This window comes from Trichoplusia ni, chromosome 10, assembly GCF_003590095.1.
Source record: "Trichoplusia ni isolate ovarian cell line Hi5 chromosome 10, tn1, whole genome shotgun sequence".
NCBI classification, from domain to species: Eukaryota; Metazoa; Arthropoda; class Insecta; order Lepidoptera; family Noctuidae; genus Trichoplusia; species Trichoplusia ni.
The window spans coordinates 669,489-687,653 of NC_039487.1; the positions used below are offsets into that span (position 1 = coordinate 669,489).

At 38.7% G+C, this 18,165-nt stretch overlaps 1 protein-coding gene across 9 annotated transcripts in view; it reads right to left on the reverse strand.

Annotated features, from left to right (window-relative positions):
- Positions 1-18,165, reverse strand: part of LOC113498289 (plasma membrane calcium-transporting ATPase 3) — a 156,415-nt gene that overhangs the window by 5,969 nt on the left and 132,281 nt on the right. For 7 of the 9 annotated variants that reach the window (XM_026878248.1, XM_026878247.1, XM_026878250.1 and 4 more), the window contains 13 exons: positions 17,526-17,692; positions 16,841-17,056; positions 16,217-16,459; positions 15,534-15,772; positions 14,933-15,095; positions 14,290-14,391; positions 13,672-13,851; positions 13,070-13,264; positions 12,394-12,600; positions 11,704-11,902; positions 11,076-11,287; positions 10,624-10,775; positions 10,036-10,162 (listed from right to left, as the gene is read on the reverse strand). In XM_026878248.1, coding sequence (XP_026734049.1) covers positions 10,036-10,162; positions 10,624-10,775; positions 11,076-11,287; positions 11,704-11,902; positions 12,394-12,600; positions 13,070-13,264; positions 13,672-13,851; positions 14,290-14,391; positions 14,933-15,095; positions 15,534-15,772; positions 16,217-16,459; positions 16,841-17,056; positions 17,526-17,692 — 2,402 coding nt within the window. Of the gene's footprint in view, positions 1-1,773; positions 4,321-5,365; positions 5,498-10,035; positions 10,163-10,623; positions 10,776-11,075; positions 11,288-11,703; positions 11,903-12,393; positions 12,601-13,069; positions 13,265-13,671; positions 13,852-14,289; positions 14,392-14,932; positions 15,096-15,533; positions 15,773-16,216; positions 16,460-16,840; positions 17,057-17,525; positions 17,693-18,165 lie in introns of those variants that run through there. The other 2 variants (XM_026878254.1, XM_026878253.1) reach the window with 2 other exon arrangements.

Genomic DNA, 18,165 nt, shown 5'->3' on the forward strand with positions numbered 1-18,165 from the left:
TGAGATACCTTGGAGAAGAAAAACAAAGAAGAGGGGGGGGTGAGGGTATGGAAGACGAGAGAGTAGTGGACAGTGTGTGTGTGATAGTGCGGTACGGTGATGACGTCACGCCGAGCGCCGCATGCGCGTGGGCAAGCCGTCACCACAGTACACATAGAATGGAAAACAAAAGACAGATTATAAATCAATTATCAAGAATATAAAAATTAGTTTCGATCATGCAAAACGTATAAACTATATTATTGTGCCATATAACAATAACAAATATGCATACAGTTCTACTGTCTTGCTAAGTCGAGTCTAGGTATGAGCATAGCGTTTGTGTTTTGTCGTGGCGGTCGCTCTCGACTACTGGGACACAAAACACAACGAGCCACTAGAAATAAGACATATCATCTAACTAAAGTATCACATCTAGATCGCATTCTTCCAAAAAATAAAATAAAAAAATAACAAGCAAATTTAAATATCATCTTAATATTAAAAACGTTTATAAAAGCACTTGAGTAGCACAAATTGTGTATTTCGTTATTTATTTTTTATATAAAAATGGCACATGTATTTATCCGTATTATATACTTTTTTATTTTTTAACACACAACAGTTATTTTTTTTTCAACATATTATTACAAGAAAAGATGCGTTTAAAGATTTATATATTTACAGAAAAATTAACACGATATTAATTAAAATATGTATATCAGAAACATTTTTATATATTGTATATATACCGGCTATAAAATATTTTGCTCAAACCTAATATACTCCATTGAAATATTGGTGCACCATAGTTATCATATAAATCTAATATATTTGTTGCGAATCGTCTAATGTTTACTTAAGTTTATTAAACATTCCTTAACTATCTACTGCATTTTTACATTTTTAAGAGATTTTAAAAAATGTTTTTTACTTTTAGAAATTTTAGCGAAAAACTGTAATTATTATAATATTAGTTTAGAATATTCATTTGGAATATCAGTTACATTGTTTTAATGGCAGTAGTTTGAGTCCGTGAGTCGGTAACTTGTTTCACTGTAGTGTCGTTTTATGAATAATTTGAGGGGGGGGGGGGTTTAATCATCGCTCTGATGCGATACGGGGCTGAGAGCGGGCAGGGAGCTGCCGCCAGATTGCACGCTGATCCTTCGGTGCTCTGCCAAATAATTATTGACAAATATCCTGCGACCGGCCAATATGTCCGCCTTTTGCTGTAAAACAACATGACGGTCGTGTCAGTACGTGCGCGCGCTCGGCGCCGCTCCTACGCTACGCGCGCTCGTACGCGTCGTACGTGACGTACGTGCCGCACGCTATGTACGGCGCATAACCAAACTGCTTTGTCGCCAATCAACTAACAATACGTGAGAAACTCGCCTATGGCGTTCCAAAATCAAACTAGTCCATTGTATTGAAAGCTCTTTTTGTGTGAGACTTGACATTTGGCTTTAGAACACCACAACTACTGACAGTGAAGAGTTGTAGCTAGAGATAGTACTATGGAAATTTGTTTTAGAAAGCAGTTTCGTTAGTAAAGTGCCTAACTTTAACTAGGATAGGGGGCATTCACTAGCTGGGTCGGGGACGAGGGCATCCAGTAGCAAAATACTAAATATATAAACAAAATAAATAGAAAAATATAGTTAAAATACCGTGTGGGAACTACTGCTACTCAGACAAATAAAAAAACGTCCGGTATGTGAGCTACTTCGCGATATATTTGCTTCGGCGTTCACTATCAACGTGTCTCAGGAACAAAATAAAATATCAACATTTGTCAAATAAATACTTTTATTATAATGAGTTTTAATTTACTATAGTGGTTTATAGTGCCGGTTAAGTATGTATTATTTAACAATTAAACGTATCGTTACAGTAAAACTCAAAAAAATAATAATAAGATTACGAAAATCAACTTAATACATAAGTACATACACAACCGAGTTAATGAAAAAAAATAATTAAGTGGATAATGTAAGAGCCGTTTTGTATTAATTTTATTTTTTAAATTTAACACTTAGACTACTTTTGGTGTAATAGTGGAGATAATAAAAATTTATGCGTTCATTATTTTTTTCTTGTGAAATAATATTATTTTATCAGCTTATCAACTACAGTGTTAAAGTTTTGTAAGTTATCGTGGTTGTATATAAAAACCATTTTTTATTCTATGCTGACTGTTACAGTAATAAAAAATGAAAATTCGGATATAAAACCTTTTTCGAGCCTCTGATAACATGAAAAAAAATATTGATCATAAGAAAGTATATTATCAGAAACTCTATACAAACATCTACGTAACAATAATATTAAAGAAAAAAAAATACAAATTGTGCAATACTCACAGACATCAGTATACATGCATAACACTGTAATATAAGCATGATCACACTGTAAATGCGAAGCAGAAATAATTAAAAATTAAAAACAATTAAAGAAACAATATTTTGTACCAAAAAATATACATTTGCTTCATAATAATGCTTCAATACTTACAATCTAGGTGGAGCGGCCATGTTGTCGACGTGACGTCACAAGATGGCCGCTCCCGGTCTCACCTTTATTGGTGTACGTATTGACTTATTGAATGATATACAATTGTTTATTATGACTGGGCCTTGTGATATTATTATACTTGTTTCGGTCTTACATAAAAAAAAAAACAAGTTACTTCAATCGTTGTAAGAAAATACAACATTTCCATCATAATCTCAAAAAAGAAATACACACAGTATGCTTAAAAATTACTTGAAAACGCGCTCAATCGAAAATACTGATAGGAAATATGCCAACAGCAGTCAGTACAATTGATATGATTCAATGAAGCGTTGGCTGACCGGTTTCGCTGGCAGCCAGGGTGCAGACACCACGGTATCCATGCTCTAACAAGTTCAACGTGTACCTACATGGTCTGTCGATACTCACAACGTTACGCTCCCTATGTGTCAGACCTAAACTTACCGTCAACATCTGAAAAGAGCGTATCGGCTAAATTGCCACCTCCACCAGAACAAAATCACTCGAAAGAAAATGCTATGGAATTTGCTTACAGTTTTATTACTTTTTTTTTTGTTTCATGTAAATAGTATTCTTGTAACATTTCGCAAATACCAAGTTAAGTTTTTTTAAGATACACTTTATAATAGAGCTCGTTTTGGTTTTTTTATGCGTGAAGTGTCTATATTCATACTAAACTTTAGGCGCATACATAAGGTACTATGTAAGTCATATGTTTTATTTATTTTTATAGACACAATACTGTCTCGTAACCGATATATATATATTTAAAGATCTCACAGATAGAAGGGGTTAAAAGTGGTCCCAAAATTTACTATGAAACAAAACACACAAGCTGCCAAGTACCCTCATTATCTCACAATTATAATAATATTTTCTCGTAACAAACTATTTACACAAAAAGCTAAGTAAGTGACAAGTTGAAAACTTTAAACTTTATTTAAATTCAATAATTTTTTTTCGTAAAATTTTTCGAAGATCAAGGATTATTAAAAAGTTTTACAATTTAAATTGGAGTTTCATCATTTAGTTTCATATAGCTACCTATACAAAATATCACTCCGATATTCATAAAAAGACGCTTTGAAAATCACTAACTTATGTACAAATATGTTCATCTCTAAAATAGCAGTGTTCATTTATAATGACCGGTAGAAAGACTCGTATAACCTACGTATATGAAAAAGGGGTCCCGACACTAAGATATGCTTTATCGTTCTACTATTCAAATAAGCAAACACGTGCTATTTGAACGTTAACATTACGAAAACTTCAACAGGTTATAAATATGAATTGAAATTGTACAGGCAACAGACCCAGTGCGGTCTGTGGGAGCCTACCTCGGGCCGCTAACACCCTCTAGTAGTTATTGCTCTATCCAACTACCTAGCACTAAAAATTTCAACACTTAATAAAACTTCTTAACGTACTAAAATGAAGAGTCGGTAAATCGTTAAAGGGCGCGAACACGATCGAGACAGATCCGGAGTGGCGCGGCGCGGGATTACGCGGAGATAGCGGCGTTAAGTACGAGCGGGCGGCCGCCGCCGGAACAAACGAAAAGTTGCATACAATAAAAATAAATAGTCGTGAGTGCGTCTCGTGGTCGGTCGGTCGGGTCGGTGTGCGTGCCGCTCAGAATATGGTGGTCTCGGTGCGGGCGGCGGCGGGCACGTCGTCCGCGTCGATGTAGGCGATGTCGGGCGCGGCGCGCAGGCGCGAGCGCAGCCCCGCCGCCGAGTGCGCCGACAGCCGCTCCTCCAGGTCCTCCAGCGTGGACTTGAAGGCGCGCACCACGCGCAGCTGCAACACACACAGCTCCAGTGTGCCGCCCCGACCTGCCCCGCTAGCCGCTGTGTCGCCCGGACCGACGCCCGTACCGACCGATACCGATCTAGAGTGTGGTGTGGATGTTCTTTGTTCGACCTTAGAGCTTGTCTGTATTCAGAGTTCGGACACGTCTGCGGAGGGGACGAAGGGACGTCTACGTCGTGGCTACGACATGCAACTAGAGAGACCTCGTGGCTAACTATGCGCTACCGAAGTGACGATGACACGATGACAAGTGACAGTCCGGTGCTGGGGTGGCGCCATGCTCACAGCTACGTAATACAAAACAAAAGAACTAAGGTGCTGCGGAAACTGCTAAGTCAAACACGGTGGCTACATGACTGGCTGACTGGAGACAAGAGAGTGACATCACAAGCGGGACGAGTGGGACGCGGTCAGGGACGACATGGGTGTCAACAACATGTGTGGCGCTAGCGGCGGTCGGAGACAGGGTGCTGGACAGTGCCCCCGCGGGAGCGAGACGGGGATAGTCACAGGGCAGAGCTACAGCCAGAACAGACGTGGGTAGATGCAAACAGACGAGAAAACAGAACTATTGAAATGCTAACGGTATGCCGACGACACTCTACTCGCATTGTGGACGGGTCAGAACTAGTTCACTATGCCCCCAAGTGCAGAAAAACACAAATTCAAACTAAATGTTAATTATTATAAGAAAATTATTAATAGTAATAATCTGGCAAATTGTAGCGAAGCCGTGTTGAGTATTTTGTCAGCCACGATACCAAAACTGTGCTCAAATTTTGACATTTACGTGTAAATTTTGACAACTTTCAACAAGTGGAGAAAAAATATTTTGGTACTATATCATAAAAGATTTCACTATCATGTGATTGAGCATGATTAGTTAGTCAAAAAATTGAATGAAAGGGGAAGAAAAATGGTGTAATATTTGCGTGTAGGAGTGTGTCGGCCCCGTAGCGGGGCGCGCTAGACGCTAGGGTTGGGGGCTGGGGGCTGGGGGCTGGGAGGCTAGGGAGGCTAGGGGGTGCGGTACCGTGAGCGTCCGTCGCGGGCAGCGCGTGGCGAGCCGCCGCGCCCGCCACTACACCTCGGTCTCCAGCACCGGGCGCGGCTGCCAACAACATCTCTCTACGACGCGCGGCTCCACGCCCCATTCGACACCGTCCTACGTGCGCAGCCCTAGCTTTACAACTGCCGCCGGACAGATATGGCACACTCTACCTCACAACTCACACCTCACATCTCATATCACAACTCTTATATCAGGGCCTGTAGACAACTTACATTTCCTCGAGTGATCGCTTACTAATCACTCAAATTACGTGACAATCACGTCACGTCATTTGTCGAAAAGGAATATCATTCCTAAGACTTGAAGTGTTCTATGTAACATTGTCTAGGCCCTCACATATACAGCGTGTTACATTTGACGTCATTACCTATTAGGTGGAATTCATCATGCGTAATGACGTCATCATCTCAGTGTGTAAGGGTGTTTGTACAACAGGTAGTGCATGCGTCTCGCTGAGGTACAGGTAGGTAGTGCATACCGGGGCTTACTTTGAAAGTAGAGCTTTAGTATTAGGCAGGATTAATAAGATTGTTTCTAACATTTTATATTCGTATGCATTACCAATAAGTGTATTAGTTAAACATATCCTAACTTTTTTTTGTATGTCTGTGTAGTGTCAAAATAAAATTTCACCATTTTCTTGATCATCGTGGTGTAATAACAATTATATTTGTATTTATGTATGTACACGCAACTCATGTGTCATGAGATGATGATGTCAAACAAACATTTGTTACACAAGTGTTAACACTTTAGTATCTGTTCCATATCTGTCCGGGCCGCAAGCAGGCCAACACGGAAAAACAGACCCTTGATTAAAACAAAAGAAATTAGGAAATAAAAACGAAACGGAACAATGTGTATCGTGTATATTGATGCGTGTAGGGGCCAAGGCCGGCCAGTGTCGCGAGATACCAATATGACCAGGAAGAGTGCCAACGGAGGAGGAAAATAATAAACACAACATAAATGAAAATGAGAAATAAATGGGGTACGAACGAGGCCTTAGCTACCCTGTATCGACTGCAGACTACACTACACCTACACAACGCAGGTATCGTACGATGCTCGGGACCAGGGTGCACTAACCTAGCGTACACCTAGTTATGTCTGCCTCTCGGCTTTACTCACATCATTAAACATGTACAGAAACGTTTATCTGGATTCTATTTAAGGTTGTTTTTTTATCAAATTCCATATGCGTTCTATGGTGGTGGCTCGCAAGTCCGCATATTACGTGACAACGGGTACTTAAACTAGAACATCTACCATGCCATTGTTATTGTGGTTTGTTAAACATCTATTTAGGAGCCAAGGAGGAACATTACGTGGTATTTTAGTATAGTTAGACGACTTTATTGTGTGAATATCGAATCATGTGGATCAATAAGAAATTATTGCTAAAGAAAAATTTAGAAAAAACTTTTAGTAAAAACACAAAAAGATATTTTCACAATCATTGGTCGTCGATAGAAGTTAGAAAGCTAAACAAATTCACTTCTTTTTGTTAAAATCTTTTTAAATTTCGACAGGTTATTTCTCTCTACGTACATAGTATACTTACCGGTAACGCTGTCATGAGCATCGCTATATACATTTACAATAATGGACACTACATCAAGCCTATCAAGACTTACGCAAAATAACACAAAGAAGGCAATTGTTCCAACTGCAAGGCAATGCAAACTACTGATGATGGCCCTCGCTGCCCAGTTTGACGCTTGTACCCACCTGACACAACACACCCGACATAACACGCCACTAGGGGTCAACATTCACAAAACAAAACAAAAACACAAAAATAATAAACAAAACAAAACAAACATAAAACACTGACAACAACACAACGGCAAAGGAAAGAGAGGTTCCACCGGAAACGGTTAGACTTTAGTGTTAGTATCGAGCACACTCGGCATGCTCTCGCTACGTGTGTATTTACTAGTCTTTTTTCTAAAGAAAAATCCACTCCACACTCAAATAAATTAACGTTCATTTAACAGCAGTAACTGAACACAACTTGGTACAAAATCATATTAAAAATAATATATGAAAGTGGATAAATTATTATTAACCAGTCATGTTACTGCTAATGAATTGATATCGGTAACGCTTGTTAGTCGGTACGCCGTGCGGGCCTGTCAATCTCAGGTTCTTTACGGCGTTTATACAGAGCTGGGTTGCTTTGGATCAGTAGCGAGGATGGTCGGGTTGGCGTTTCACAAGCAAAAAATACTATTCTTAAAAATAAAACAAAATAAAAACAGACAAAAATAAAACGAAAAAAAAATAGTAAAAAGAAATCAAACAGTCAGTATGACTCGAGAGATAAATAAAAGATAGAGCAAGACAGAGATAGTCATATTCATACCGCGGGCCGCGATGTGGTAATGTTGAGTAGTACATCTATCGGGGTAGTCATAGTAACTGTTTGAAGGTCATTACGAGGGATAAGTAACATTGTCACAGCCTAAAGAGCATGCCAATGGGTAGTGGGGAGGGGCGTAAAGTCAACTCAGGTATTAAATATAGTAAAAAAAGAAAAAAGAAAACAGGAAGCGTCAGACTGTTTTTATACTGCGGTACATGCATGGCGGTTACTGTCGAGACTTCTAGTGACACTAACGGGGTAGGCCCGGTCTCATGACAAATAGGATTCGGAGACAGGAGACAGAAGGGTGAATCTCAAGACCGAAACGTAACGAGAGAACAGGCGAAAACAAGTCTAGTAAACAAATACATAAATGTCATGAAACCAGGTTAATAAGAAGTAAAAGAAAAATAGTTTTGTTGGATAAATAAAAAAATACTATTAGAGTATTGTTCGGTTGCCAATTCTGAAGGTATAGAGTGATAAATAAATAATGTTTGAACAAAATTAGTTACCGAACAAGGAGTTAATATCTACGTTAATATGGGCCAAAAATAATAATAGCGTTTTCTACTATCTATTACTTTGTAAAGTGTTTCTCTGTGTAGGTATAAAAATAAATGTCTTGAAAGAACTGAAGTATAGGAGAATGAAATAAAATATACGACATAAATAAATATGAAAATAAAATAATAAAAAATGAAGACGGAAACAATAATAAAGTAACGTACAGTTATTTTGATATTCGACTTTTTTTTACGGAGAAAATTATTTTGTGTATTTTTTTTTTATTTTGGTAAAATATATATAGATTATTATTATTTGTTTCGACTCGTACTGTGAATAAACCGGCTTACTGTACGAATAAATCATAAGTGTGTAATATAAGATGATTGAGCGTAATCTCTATAGATTCTAGGACGATATATGCTATATGGATGCATTATTGAAAAATGGTGGTTATATTCGTTTATGCAAAAATAGTAAAAGTATATATAATAAGGACAATAATATCGTTGACTTAGCGTAAGGATGCCCAAGGTATCCGGAGTGTTGACCTGTTGACCTTTGCTGTATATATTTGTAAGTATTAAAGCTGTAAACTCAAAACTTATCCCTCTTTCGTAAGCTCGAACATGTATTCTGCCATCCCTAATCTTTTTTCTTTTGTATTTTTTTTTATTTGCCGATTTATATTAAATTAAGTATTACGAGACACGTTTACTGTATACTGTGCCGTATTTGGTAAACGTGTAGAGTAATAATAGATTTTTTTATGGAGAAGCATCATGTTTTCAGTCTTTAACCACAGCCTATGTTTCATGATGAAACCCATTTGAAATACTGATGGATTCTTTGAGTATACGAAAGTTCAGAAACGAGTAAATTTATCAAAATATTTTTTTTTACTTTGGCCGTATATTTCTAAAGAAAGCCATCAGTATGGGAACAGTTAAAAATAGTAGAGAATCTTTTTTTTTACGTTACGAATAATTGTTTAGAAATAAAATTCTACTATTGTTAACAGTTCCAAAAATTTATTTAAACCCGAAAATAATAATTCAGGCATGAATAAACTTTTAACCATTGATATTTTACCATAAATGATAATGGTTTAGCTCCCAACATTGATCCCGCCCAAATTGTATTGTGTTCCTAAACATTCAATAATTTCGTATCGAAATTTTGTTTAATTTCCATACAAAAGTATTAAAGCCCCAACGAAATTCAGTATTGTAACTGAATTAACCCACATAGACTAAAATGGACGAGAAATGCTAAGTAATATAATATTGTATTTATGTCTTACACTTATTTTTTTTATTTTTAACCACAACCCATTGATAGCGAAGCAAGACATACTTACAAACTTATTCATCTATTTAAGGGGTATGACCCATCAAATATGTATTGTACTATTCGAGATACAATTTTTGGATATAATAAATACAAAAAAAGGAAATCAATCCGGTTTGCGTATATACGCGAAAATGAGATTCAGCATAATTATTCTACAATAAGACACTTTTGTATATCGATATAGGCGTGTCAAATTGTTATCCTTTTCAGCCAATTGCAGTTACTATCAACAAAATATTTCTTTAGGCGTCCAAACGTTACAAATAGTAAACAACTTTATAGATAGTATTCGTAACGCCATCTACAAACTAATCTTTACATTACTTAGCACATCTTTTCCATATAAAACTTCCATCCCATATTGTATGTGTGTGTGTGTGTGTTGTATCGGCCGAGTACATACCTGGGTCTGCAGACGCGTCAGGCCCCGGATCCAGAGGATCTGTCCGGCGCGGGGCTTCTTGTCCAGGTCGGCGTCGTAGTCTGGCCCCGGTTGGATCGTCTCGGGGTCGGGCTGGCCTCGGCCCCATCTGGTGCACGGGGTTTATGTTATACCATTTTGTTGGTGAAAGTGTTATGGGGGTTTTTATTCATGGTAACTTGTAGCATGTTCCCGTTGAATTTGGGTTGGTTATCGCGGTTTAAGCTAGGTCAATAAAATTAAAGTGTTTGAAGGGGTTGTAAAAATCGAATAAAACTAAAAGATATAGATAATTATATTAGGGAGTATACATATATACAGCTAAGATTTTTCTATCAGGAGAAATACTAACTTACTATATCTCCTTGGAAATTAAATACATACGGTGTGCTTCACCATTTCCCTATATCTGTGTATGCTAACTACCATTTTTAGATATATCTAACGTGACCAAAGAGTGGACGACTGAAAAAGCTCAAGGATAACCAACAATTTAGGATTTTTCCCATTTCTTTAAGATATAGCTCCTTATTTAGTTGCTAAATTGATATTAGTACATGTTATACGTACGAGAGTCTCTTGGGCATCTTGCGCGTGGGCACGGTGGTGACGAGCTGTCCCCACACGAGGGTCCCGGCTCCGAAGAACAGGCACCACAGCCACTGGTCCAGCGACAGACCCGCCGTACTGAACGCCATGCCGCCGAACTGGATGATCACCACCTGGAGATACCACCAGGGTTAGGTCGTCAAGTATACACCATTTAAGGCTCCAAGCTCCTTAAAAATAAAAATGGCTAGCAAAAAGTGAGTGGTTTATAGTAAAAACAAATTAACAATGGAAGATAAATGGCTAATAAATTCTACAAGATAGGATTGTATGAAATGATGATTCTTCTTTCCTAAAATAGATATTACTTCACGCTGTGAGGGATTAAATTGTGTTAAGGATGATTTAGTTGGAAATCTGCCCTTATATTGTTTCTAACCGACTTGTGTCAGAAAGCGGATGACGTATTTTACCTGTGAGGCTGCAGTTCCGATCCATATAGAGTAGAAGATAGGGTTAGTAAAGAGTCCCTGGAACACGTTTCGCTGGCCGTGGATCTTGCGCGCGTTAATCTCGTTGAACAGGGTCATCATCACGAAGGTGTTGAAGATGATGGTGAAGTGCTGGGTGGGTTCCGAGCCGAGGGGCTGGCCGCGACCTGATGGGATGTTCAGGATCCTGTCGCCTGGAATGGTAGGAAGGTGGGTTAATTTATTTTCTGTAGTCTTTTAAGTCCTGGTACTGGTGTTGTGGCCCAATTAAGACTTTGTCCATTTTGGTATTTTTAGGAAGAAAGACTTCCTGAGGCTGGTCGTTTTTGCCAGTATTGTGGTTTAAGATAAGTATTGCAAATAAGTGAAGTCGTACGAAAAGCCGTTGAAAAAGGTGGTAGGTTTTTAAAGTGTTTATTATTAGTCATACAGTAAAATATCTAACGAAGAATAACTGTAGTCGATAATTTGGAAAAAAAGTAAATATTTTAGGCAAACCCCAGGTCCCATAAACCGAAAGTAATAACGATAAGTAATTTGCTCAAATATTAACGTTTAGTAGATTCCTGAAATGTAAAAAGAGATTTATATATGGTAGTGTCAAACTTACCGACAAACAGCAAAGAGAATATAATAAAGAGCTGATAGATGGCCTGTCCGAGGATGTTCTTCATCATGGTGCGGCTGATGAGCGGCTTGGTCCGGCCGTAGGGCTTCCGCTGCAGCAGGTCCGGCGTCGGCATCTCCGTGGCCAGGGCCAGGGACGCCAGCGTGTCCATGATCAGGTTCACCCATAACATTTGTACCGCCTAACAATACAAACATACAGATTGGTCAGTGTGTCCAGTCAACTAAAGGAATTTGTAGTATATATGTAAAGGAATTTCTCGTTTTGTAATGTTAACACAACTCTTGGTAAATTGTTTTATGCGAGAGGAAACAAAACGTCGAATATGATGTATCTAATTATTGAAAGAAGTTGACAAAAGTGGCTGAACATAATGTAACAATTAATTATAATATGTAAAAAGATTTTAAACAAGAGATTAGTCTAATAATTTGCCATGTAGTGAGAGTAATATACAGAGCTTTCTAATCAAAGTTTTCCAAACGGCTTGAACTTTGAATATTGACCTCTTTGTACAAATTCGACAGGTCCAAGACAACATCTTAGAAATGTATACTCCCAAGTATCATAAAAACAGCATAATTAAGACTTTGTCAAAGAAAATTTATACTCCCAAATATCATTCCTACCGAGAAATACAATTAGTTTGATACACTAGTAAGAGAAAATCACCTTAAGAGGACTGTCCTGTATCGCACAAGCACCGATGAAGGCAACAATAACGGCGACCACGTTGACAGTGAGCTGGAACTGCAAGAACTTGGCGATGGAGTCGTACACGTTGCGGCCCCACATGACCGCCTTCACTATCGACGAGAAGTTGTCGTCCGTCAGGATGATGTCCGAGGCTTCCTTGGCTACGTCTGTGCCGGCAATACCCTGGGGGTGGAATGGTTGTTGGTTAGTTTGTGTGATTGGGGGTTGATTGTCATAAGGGTTTGATGACGTGGTTTTCTATTCATCAGTATATGAACTGTCTACTGTACTACTTAACTAGAACTGAACAAAAAAACGAGAATTTAACTAAGCAGGACTTGAAATGTCATGTAAAAATTTAACCTATCTGGAAAAACTAAAACTGGCTTTGGAATGTTTTTTTTATGACAAAAATAATTACCCGAGTGGACAAAAGCAAAATGATTTACACAAAAAAAATATTCTACAAAAAATCACCAAATATAAATTGTATTACAAAGTATATCTTATTTGCTCCATTATCCTTTCCTCCCATCTACTATTACATACCGACGAATAAACGACTTGTACCAGTTTACACATCTCATTATCAATCATGTACATTTTATATGATCATAATACAGATACCATTACATATTCAACAGTTGCTCACCATAGCAAACCCGACGTCGGCCTTCTTGAGCGCGGGCCCGTCGTTGGTCCCGTCCCCGGTGACGGCGACCACCTCGCGCGTGTCGAACGCCTTCGACTCGATCATACCCTTCACGAGCGTGTACTTGTCGGTGGGCGACGACCGCGCCAACACGCGCAGCTTCGGCCACACCTTGTCCAGTAGGTGTTGTTGTACCTGTGGAGAATAATGATGAGTCATTTGATTTGAATTTTTAAGGAGAAACGTATTATTCAGCACTGAAACAAACAGCATAGCTTGCTACACACTTTAGCTGTTGAAAAAGACGGCTTTGTTAAGCATAAGTTCGAACTCGATTCTGAAGGTAGGACTCGACTATTTCGCACGAAATTGGCCTCTTTTAGCCATAGACAGAGATTAGCCAGAGATATGGAATAATTGAAGGGACGCTTGCAGTGAAATACTAATCCTAATCCCTTTCTCGCGTAAAAACCGTTAAACGGACTGAGACGAAACTTCGTTTTCAGATAGTTTATAACCAGGGTTCTATGTTCCTGTAGGATCATTTTCGATTTGTAACGGGCAGGCAACAGCTAGCGGCTGATAAAAAGTTTCCAAATTACCTCTCCATCAGTATCCCGGATCCGCCTGTTGAACTCCTTGCCCTCCAGGATGAGGAAGTCGTCCGTGGGTTTAAGAATGCCGCACTTGACTGCGATGGAGCGCGCCGTGTTCACGTTGTCACCTGTCACCATGCGGACTGTGATGCCCGCCTTCTGGCACTTCCTGATGGCTTCTGGTACCTGGAGGAAATAGAATGATTAATGAGATGGTAAGGAGGTTAAAGCATTCAAGTCTTGTTTGTTTAGGACGTTACATAGTCAAACACTAGTTAGCAATATAGGAAAACTATATTTATAGTGTGTAATACAAGTAACTACAACCCAAACGATTAAATTATTTGTGTTTAAAATTAAAATTTGTTTTCGTGTTATAGATTAAAGATCATGTTACAATATTGGTTAAAGGTAGAATTAAAATTAGCAATAATCTAAGACATTTACTATATAGAGACATAAACACACATCAAAATATGGATTTAATCTTGATTTCGGCATACGATAAGCTAACAGCAACACCCACTATTCTCTTGACTTTCTAACAATCGAATAACAAAACAAAACCTACATACATAACTAAGTTTATATACAAAAAGTTAATAAAAAAGAGGTTTAACTCACTTCTGGCCGCACAGGATCTTCAATACCGACTACGCACAGACAGGTCAGGTTGTTCACGATGTTGTCCTCGTCGTCCCAGTTGGGCTCCTGGTCTATATGCACCTGTAGACAACATATATATCATTATAATGAAATTCTCACTTATAGATTGACTGATTGCATTACTACCCAGTTTGGTAGACATATGTGTTACATTATAACGACATTCTTACTTATAGTTTGACTGATTGCAGTATTAGCTGGTCAAATCAACTTGGATATGTGTTTAGGTAACTGATAATTTTGGACCCATCTTAACTGAACATACTGATTTGATACTCGACTACTGGTTAATAGTATACATATTCTGTGGCATTAAACTATTTTGATAAGTCAACAATACAATTTACGATGATAAAATGTATGGTAGTGGGGGTTAGAAACATCACTTGCTAGTAAAAAGCGTACTGGTAAATGACGTCACGTGAGATTTTATTTCACTGTATTCATTTTTTTTTATTAACTGGAGTACATAGTTAATATTTTTTGGAAATCTTTCTGACTAAACAGACTATTTTCGTCCATACTTCCTAATTGCTTTTCTCAGGATAAACAACGTCACAACTAACAGATTCCTATCACAATGAGTTTAACAACAATATACCTGGTTGATATCAGCCTTGCCGGGCACAAAGTCCCTGTAGGCCACAGAGATGGTCCTGAGTCCGTCGCAGGCCATGGGTTCGATGACCTGTCGCACAAGCCGCTCCTGCATGTCACGCGTGAACTTCTCCAGGCGACCTTCGTGTCCGTAGATGAATGCGCATCTGTGGGAAGTGGGTGAGGTTAGTATTGTTTTATGATACGTGGTAGAAGTTTATTTACTAGATTTAGTTAAAACAGCTACTGGGTAGATGGTGTGAAGGGGTATAACTACTAAAGACGAAGACTGCTTTAACTGAACATAATTAAGTATTTTACACACAATACTCTCTTTAGAAGAATCCTAACTTCATCTAATAGTTGATCATACTATAAATGCAAAGTGTGTGTTTGTTATGCACCTTGAATTAACATATAGGCTTTTATCCAAAGTAGCCTAACGTTTTTGCAGCTATTACCGACAAACAAGCAGAAGGAAAACGCGAGCAACAGCAATAGGCCTAACTCGTTCTACAATTATTTTTCAGGTAATCCTCATAAGTAAATCAAAAAAGGGTTCTACCACGATTCGAATTTAGAATAAATTAAACGACTAAACTCACTTCTTCAAAACAATTTCGGAGGCTCCCTTGGTGTAGAGCCTGTAGCCGCCCTTGTGCGGGATGACGGTGGACATGCTCTTCCTGACGGAGTTGAAGGTGTAGACCCTGGTGAAGGACTCCTCGGGGTGTCGCTCGCGCACTCCCTCGTAGCTCTGGCCCAGCGCCACCACGAACCCGAGGAGGGCGCACTCCGTCTTGTTGCCCACTTGCATCGGAGGACCGGTGGGGTCTTGGTTCGGCTGTACGAGGAAAGTTCATTGTTGAATTATATTTTGACACGTATTAAGAGAGCAGATCCAATTAGGATGAAATAGTGAGGGTAATATTTTTATCAAGCGTTTAATTTGACATTTTTAAGGAGGATACACAGTTATATTAAATAAGATAGTTCCGTGGCTACTGGGCTGTGACATAGAATCTTTTTGGTTTTAGCTTTTGGTTATTCTTTTTGGTTTGTGAGTTAAATTGCTCTTTTTGAGTGTTGAACAAGCGAGTAAAAAAAGACATAGTTTTCCAACATAAGCCTCTACGAATATTTGAGTCTTCCAACAGAATGACACTAGCCAGTAATAAATTGTTTTTTTTTAATGTTTATACGATTTGCCATTAGTCAATTTCGTGCAAATGTATCAGCTTTAGACAGCTCTAATTGACTACGTATATGTTTGTATTGTCCGACTCACCATAATCCTAGAGGTGAAGGCGCTGTTGACGGAGATACCCTCGATCATGGTCTCGGCGACATCTGGCGGGATGTCGCGGTAGTTGGGCGTGACCTTGCAGAGCTTCTCGCAGATGTAGGACTGCACGACCGTCATGCGGTTGGTGGTGAGCGTGCCCGTCTTGTCGGAACAGATGGCCGTCGCGTTGCCCATGGTCTCGCACGCGTCCAAGTGGCGGACCAAGTTGTTGTCTTTCATCATTTTCTGGGAATTGAGGAATAGAGTTAGAAATGTATATTAACACTAATAATCATGAAATTCTTGTGCGTTTTTTTTACAATTTCTTATTTTTATAATGTTAAAGCTGTTTTAGGTTCACTGTCCAAAATAAAAGGACAGAATTTACTAAAACAAGTTAATCCGTGACTAACAATTTATCTTAAAATATACCACTCAACGCTGGCTCGATTAATTTATACTTATTTTGCGAACCCTATATAATTTGAATGGATCATTTACCAAATAGATCAAAGTGAAATATTTAAGTGTGTCTGCATATCAAATCACATATATTGCGGCATTTAAGTAATACCACAATTCTATATTAATTAAAAACAAGATCTACATAATCTGATATATCCTTACCTTGACAGAATAAGCAAGCGACAGTGTAACAGCGAGCGGCAGCCCCTCAGGCACGGCGACCACAAGTACGGTGACACCGATGATGAGATGCTTGACCAGGTTGTTGATGTAGGTCGCCTTCCACGGCTTGCCCTCGATCACGAACGTGTGCACGCAGAAGTTGATCACCAGGATGATAACCGTTAGGACGGCGATTGTGGAGCCCGCGTAACCGATCTGGTGATTTAATTATATTAGAAAATCAAATTGGTAATGACAAAGTGGATACATTTAAAATTAAACAACATCCAGGTACTTTGTCTTCTTAGAGAAATTTGTCAATTTCAATGAGTTAAAGCGACGGCTAGCGCGCCTCACATGCCCGTCATTGCAATTCCTGTAAGCCAGGATCTACAATGAAACCAATGAGAAACAACCGAAACACTTAAGGTTGGTGTGTCCCAGGGGGAACAATTAACTGCCTTGGAACCCGCAACAAAATTCATCAGAAATATTAAAAAGCAGGAGTAAGAAAAAAATTGTACCACTTCGAGACAAGAGAAGAAATAGCCAGTTATTGGCTGATTGACAGCTGAGTTAAGCTCAGTTATCACGCACCACCATATTTATGTTACGATAATTTAATAGGTCATATAATTTAGGAGCTATTATGGCAACGGCTAGTAAATAAATGATTATAAGGTACCTGTATAGCGAGCTTGGTGAGCTTGGCCTGCAACACGGACTTCTCCTTCTTGTGCGAGTGTTCTGGCGGCGGCTTGGTGTCGGCGGGCGCGGCCACGTGGTTGTCCTCGGGCCGGTGGTTGGCGCCGTGGCTGTTGCCCGCCACGCCCAGGTTCGCGTCCTCGTCACCTACACAACACGCCGATGTTAATTTACTGGTAATAATGTTGGTTTGTTTGTTAAGGGATAATTGTTGTTTGTCAACGGTTTACAATTATCCGGTGGGGGTAACGGATTATATAAGATACAGATGTTACGAACTGTTTAAATTTTACAGTTGACTTGATAAAATTTAGGTAAACTTTTAAGACTTTTAGTTCGTTTATTTTGCCAAGAGGAATTGTAGGTTCTGGATAGATAACTACAACTGATAATCTTGGTTATTCTGTACCACTAGTAGGTGTGGACATGAATAATAAATGCAGAAATATAAATTTATAGAACAATATAATTTGTATTCTGATGCATGCCTAACATAATTTACTATATGTTTTGATGTTCAAGAATTCGTAGGGATGTAAAATATATTTTTTTATTTGAAATTAAATGTTAATAGTTCGTATCAATCTGTAAAATACATAATCTGTTAAGTATTGACGTGA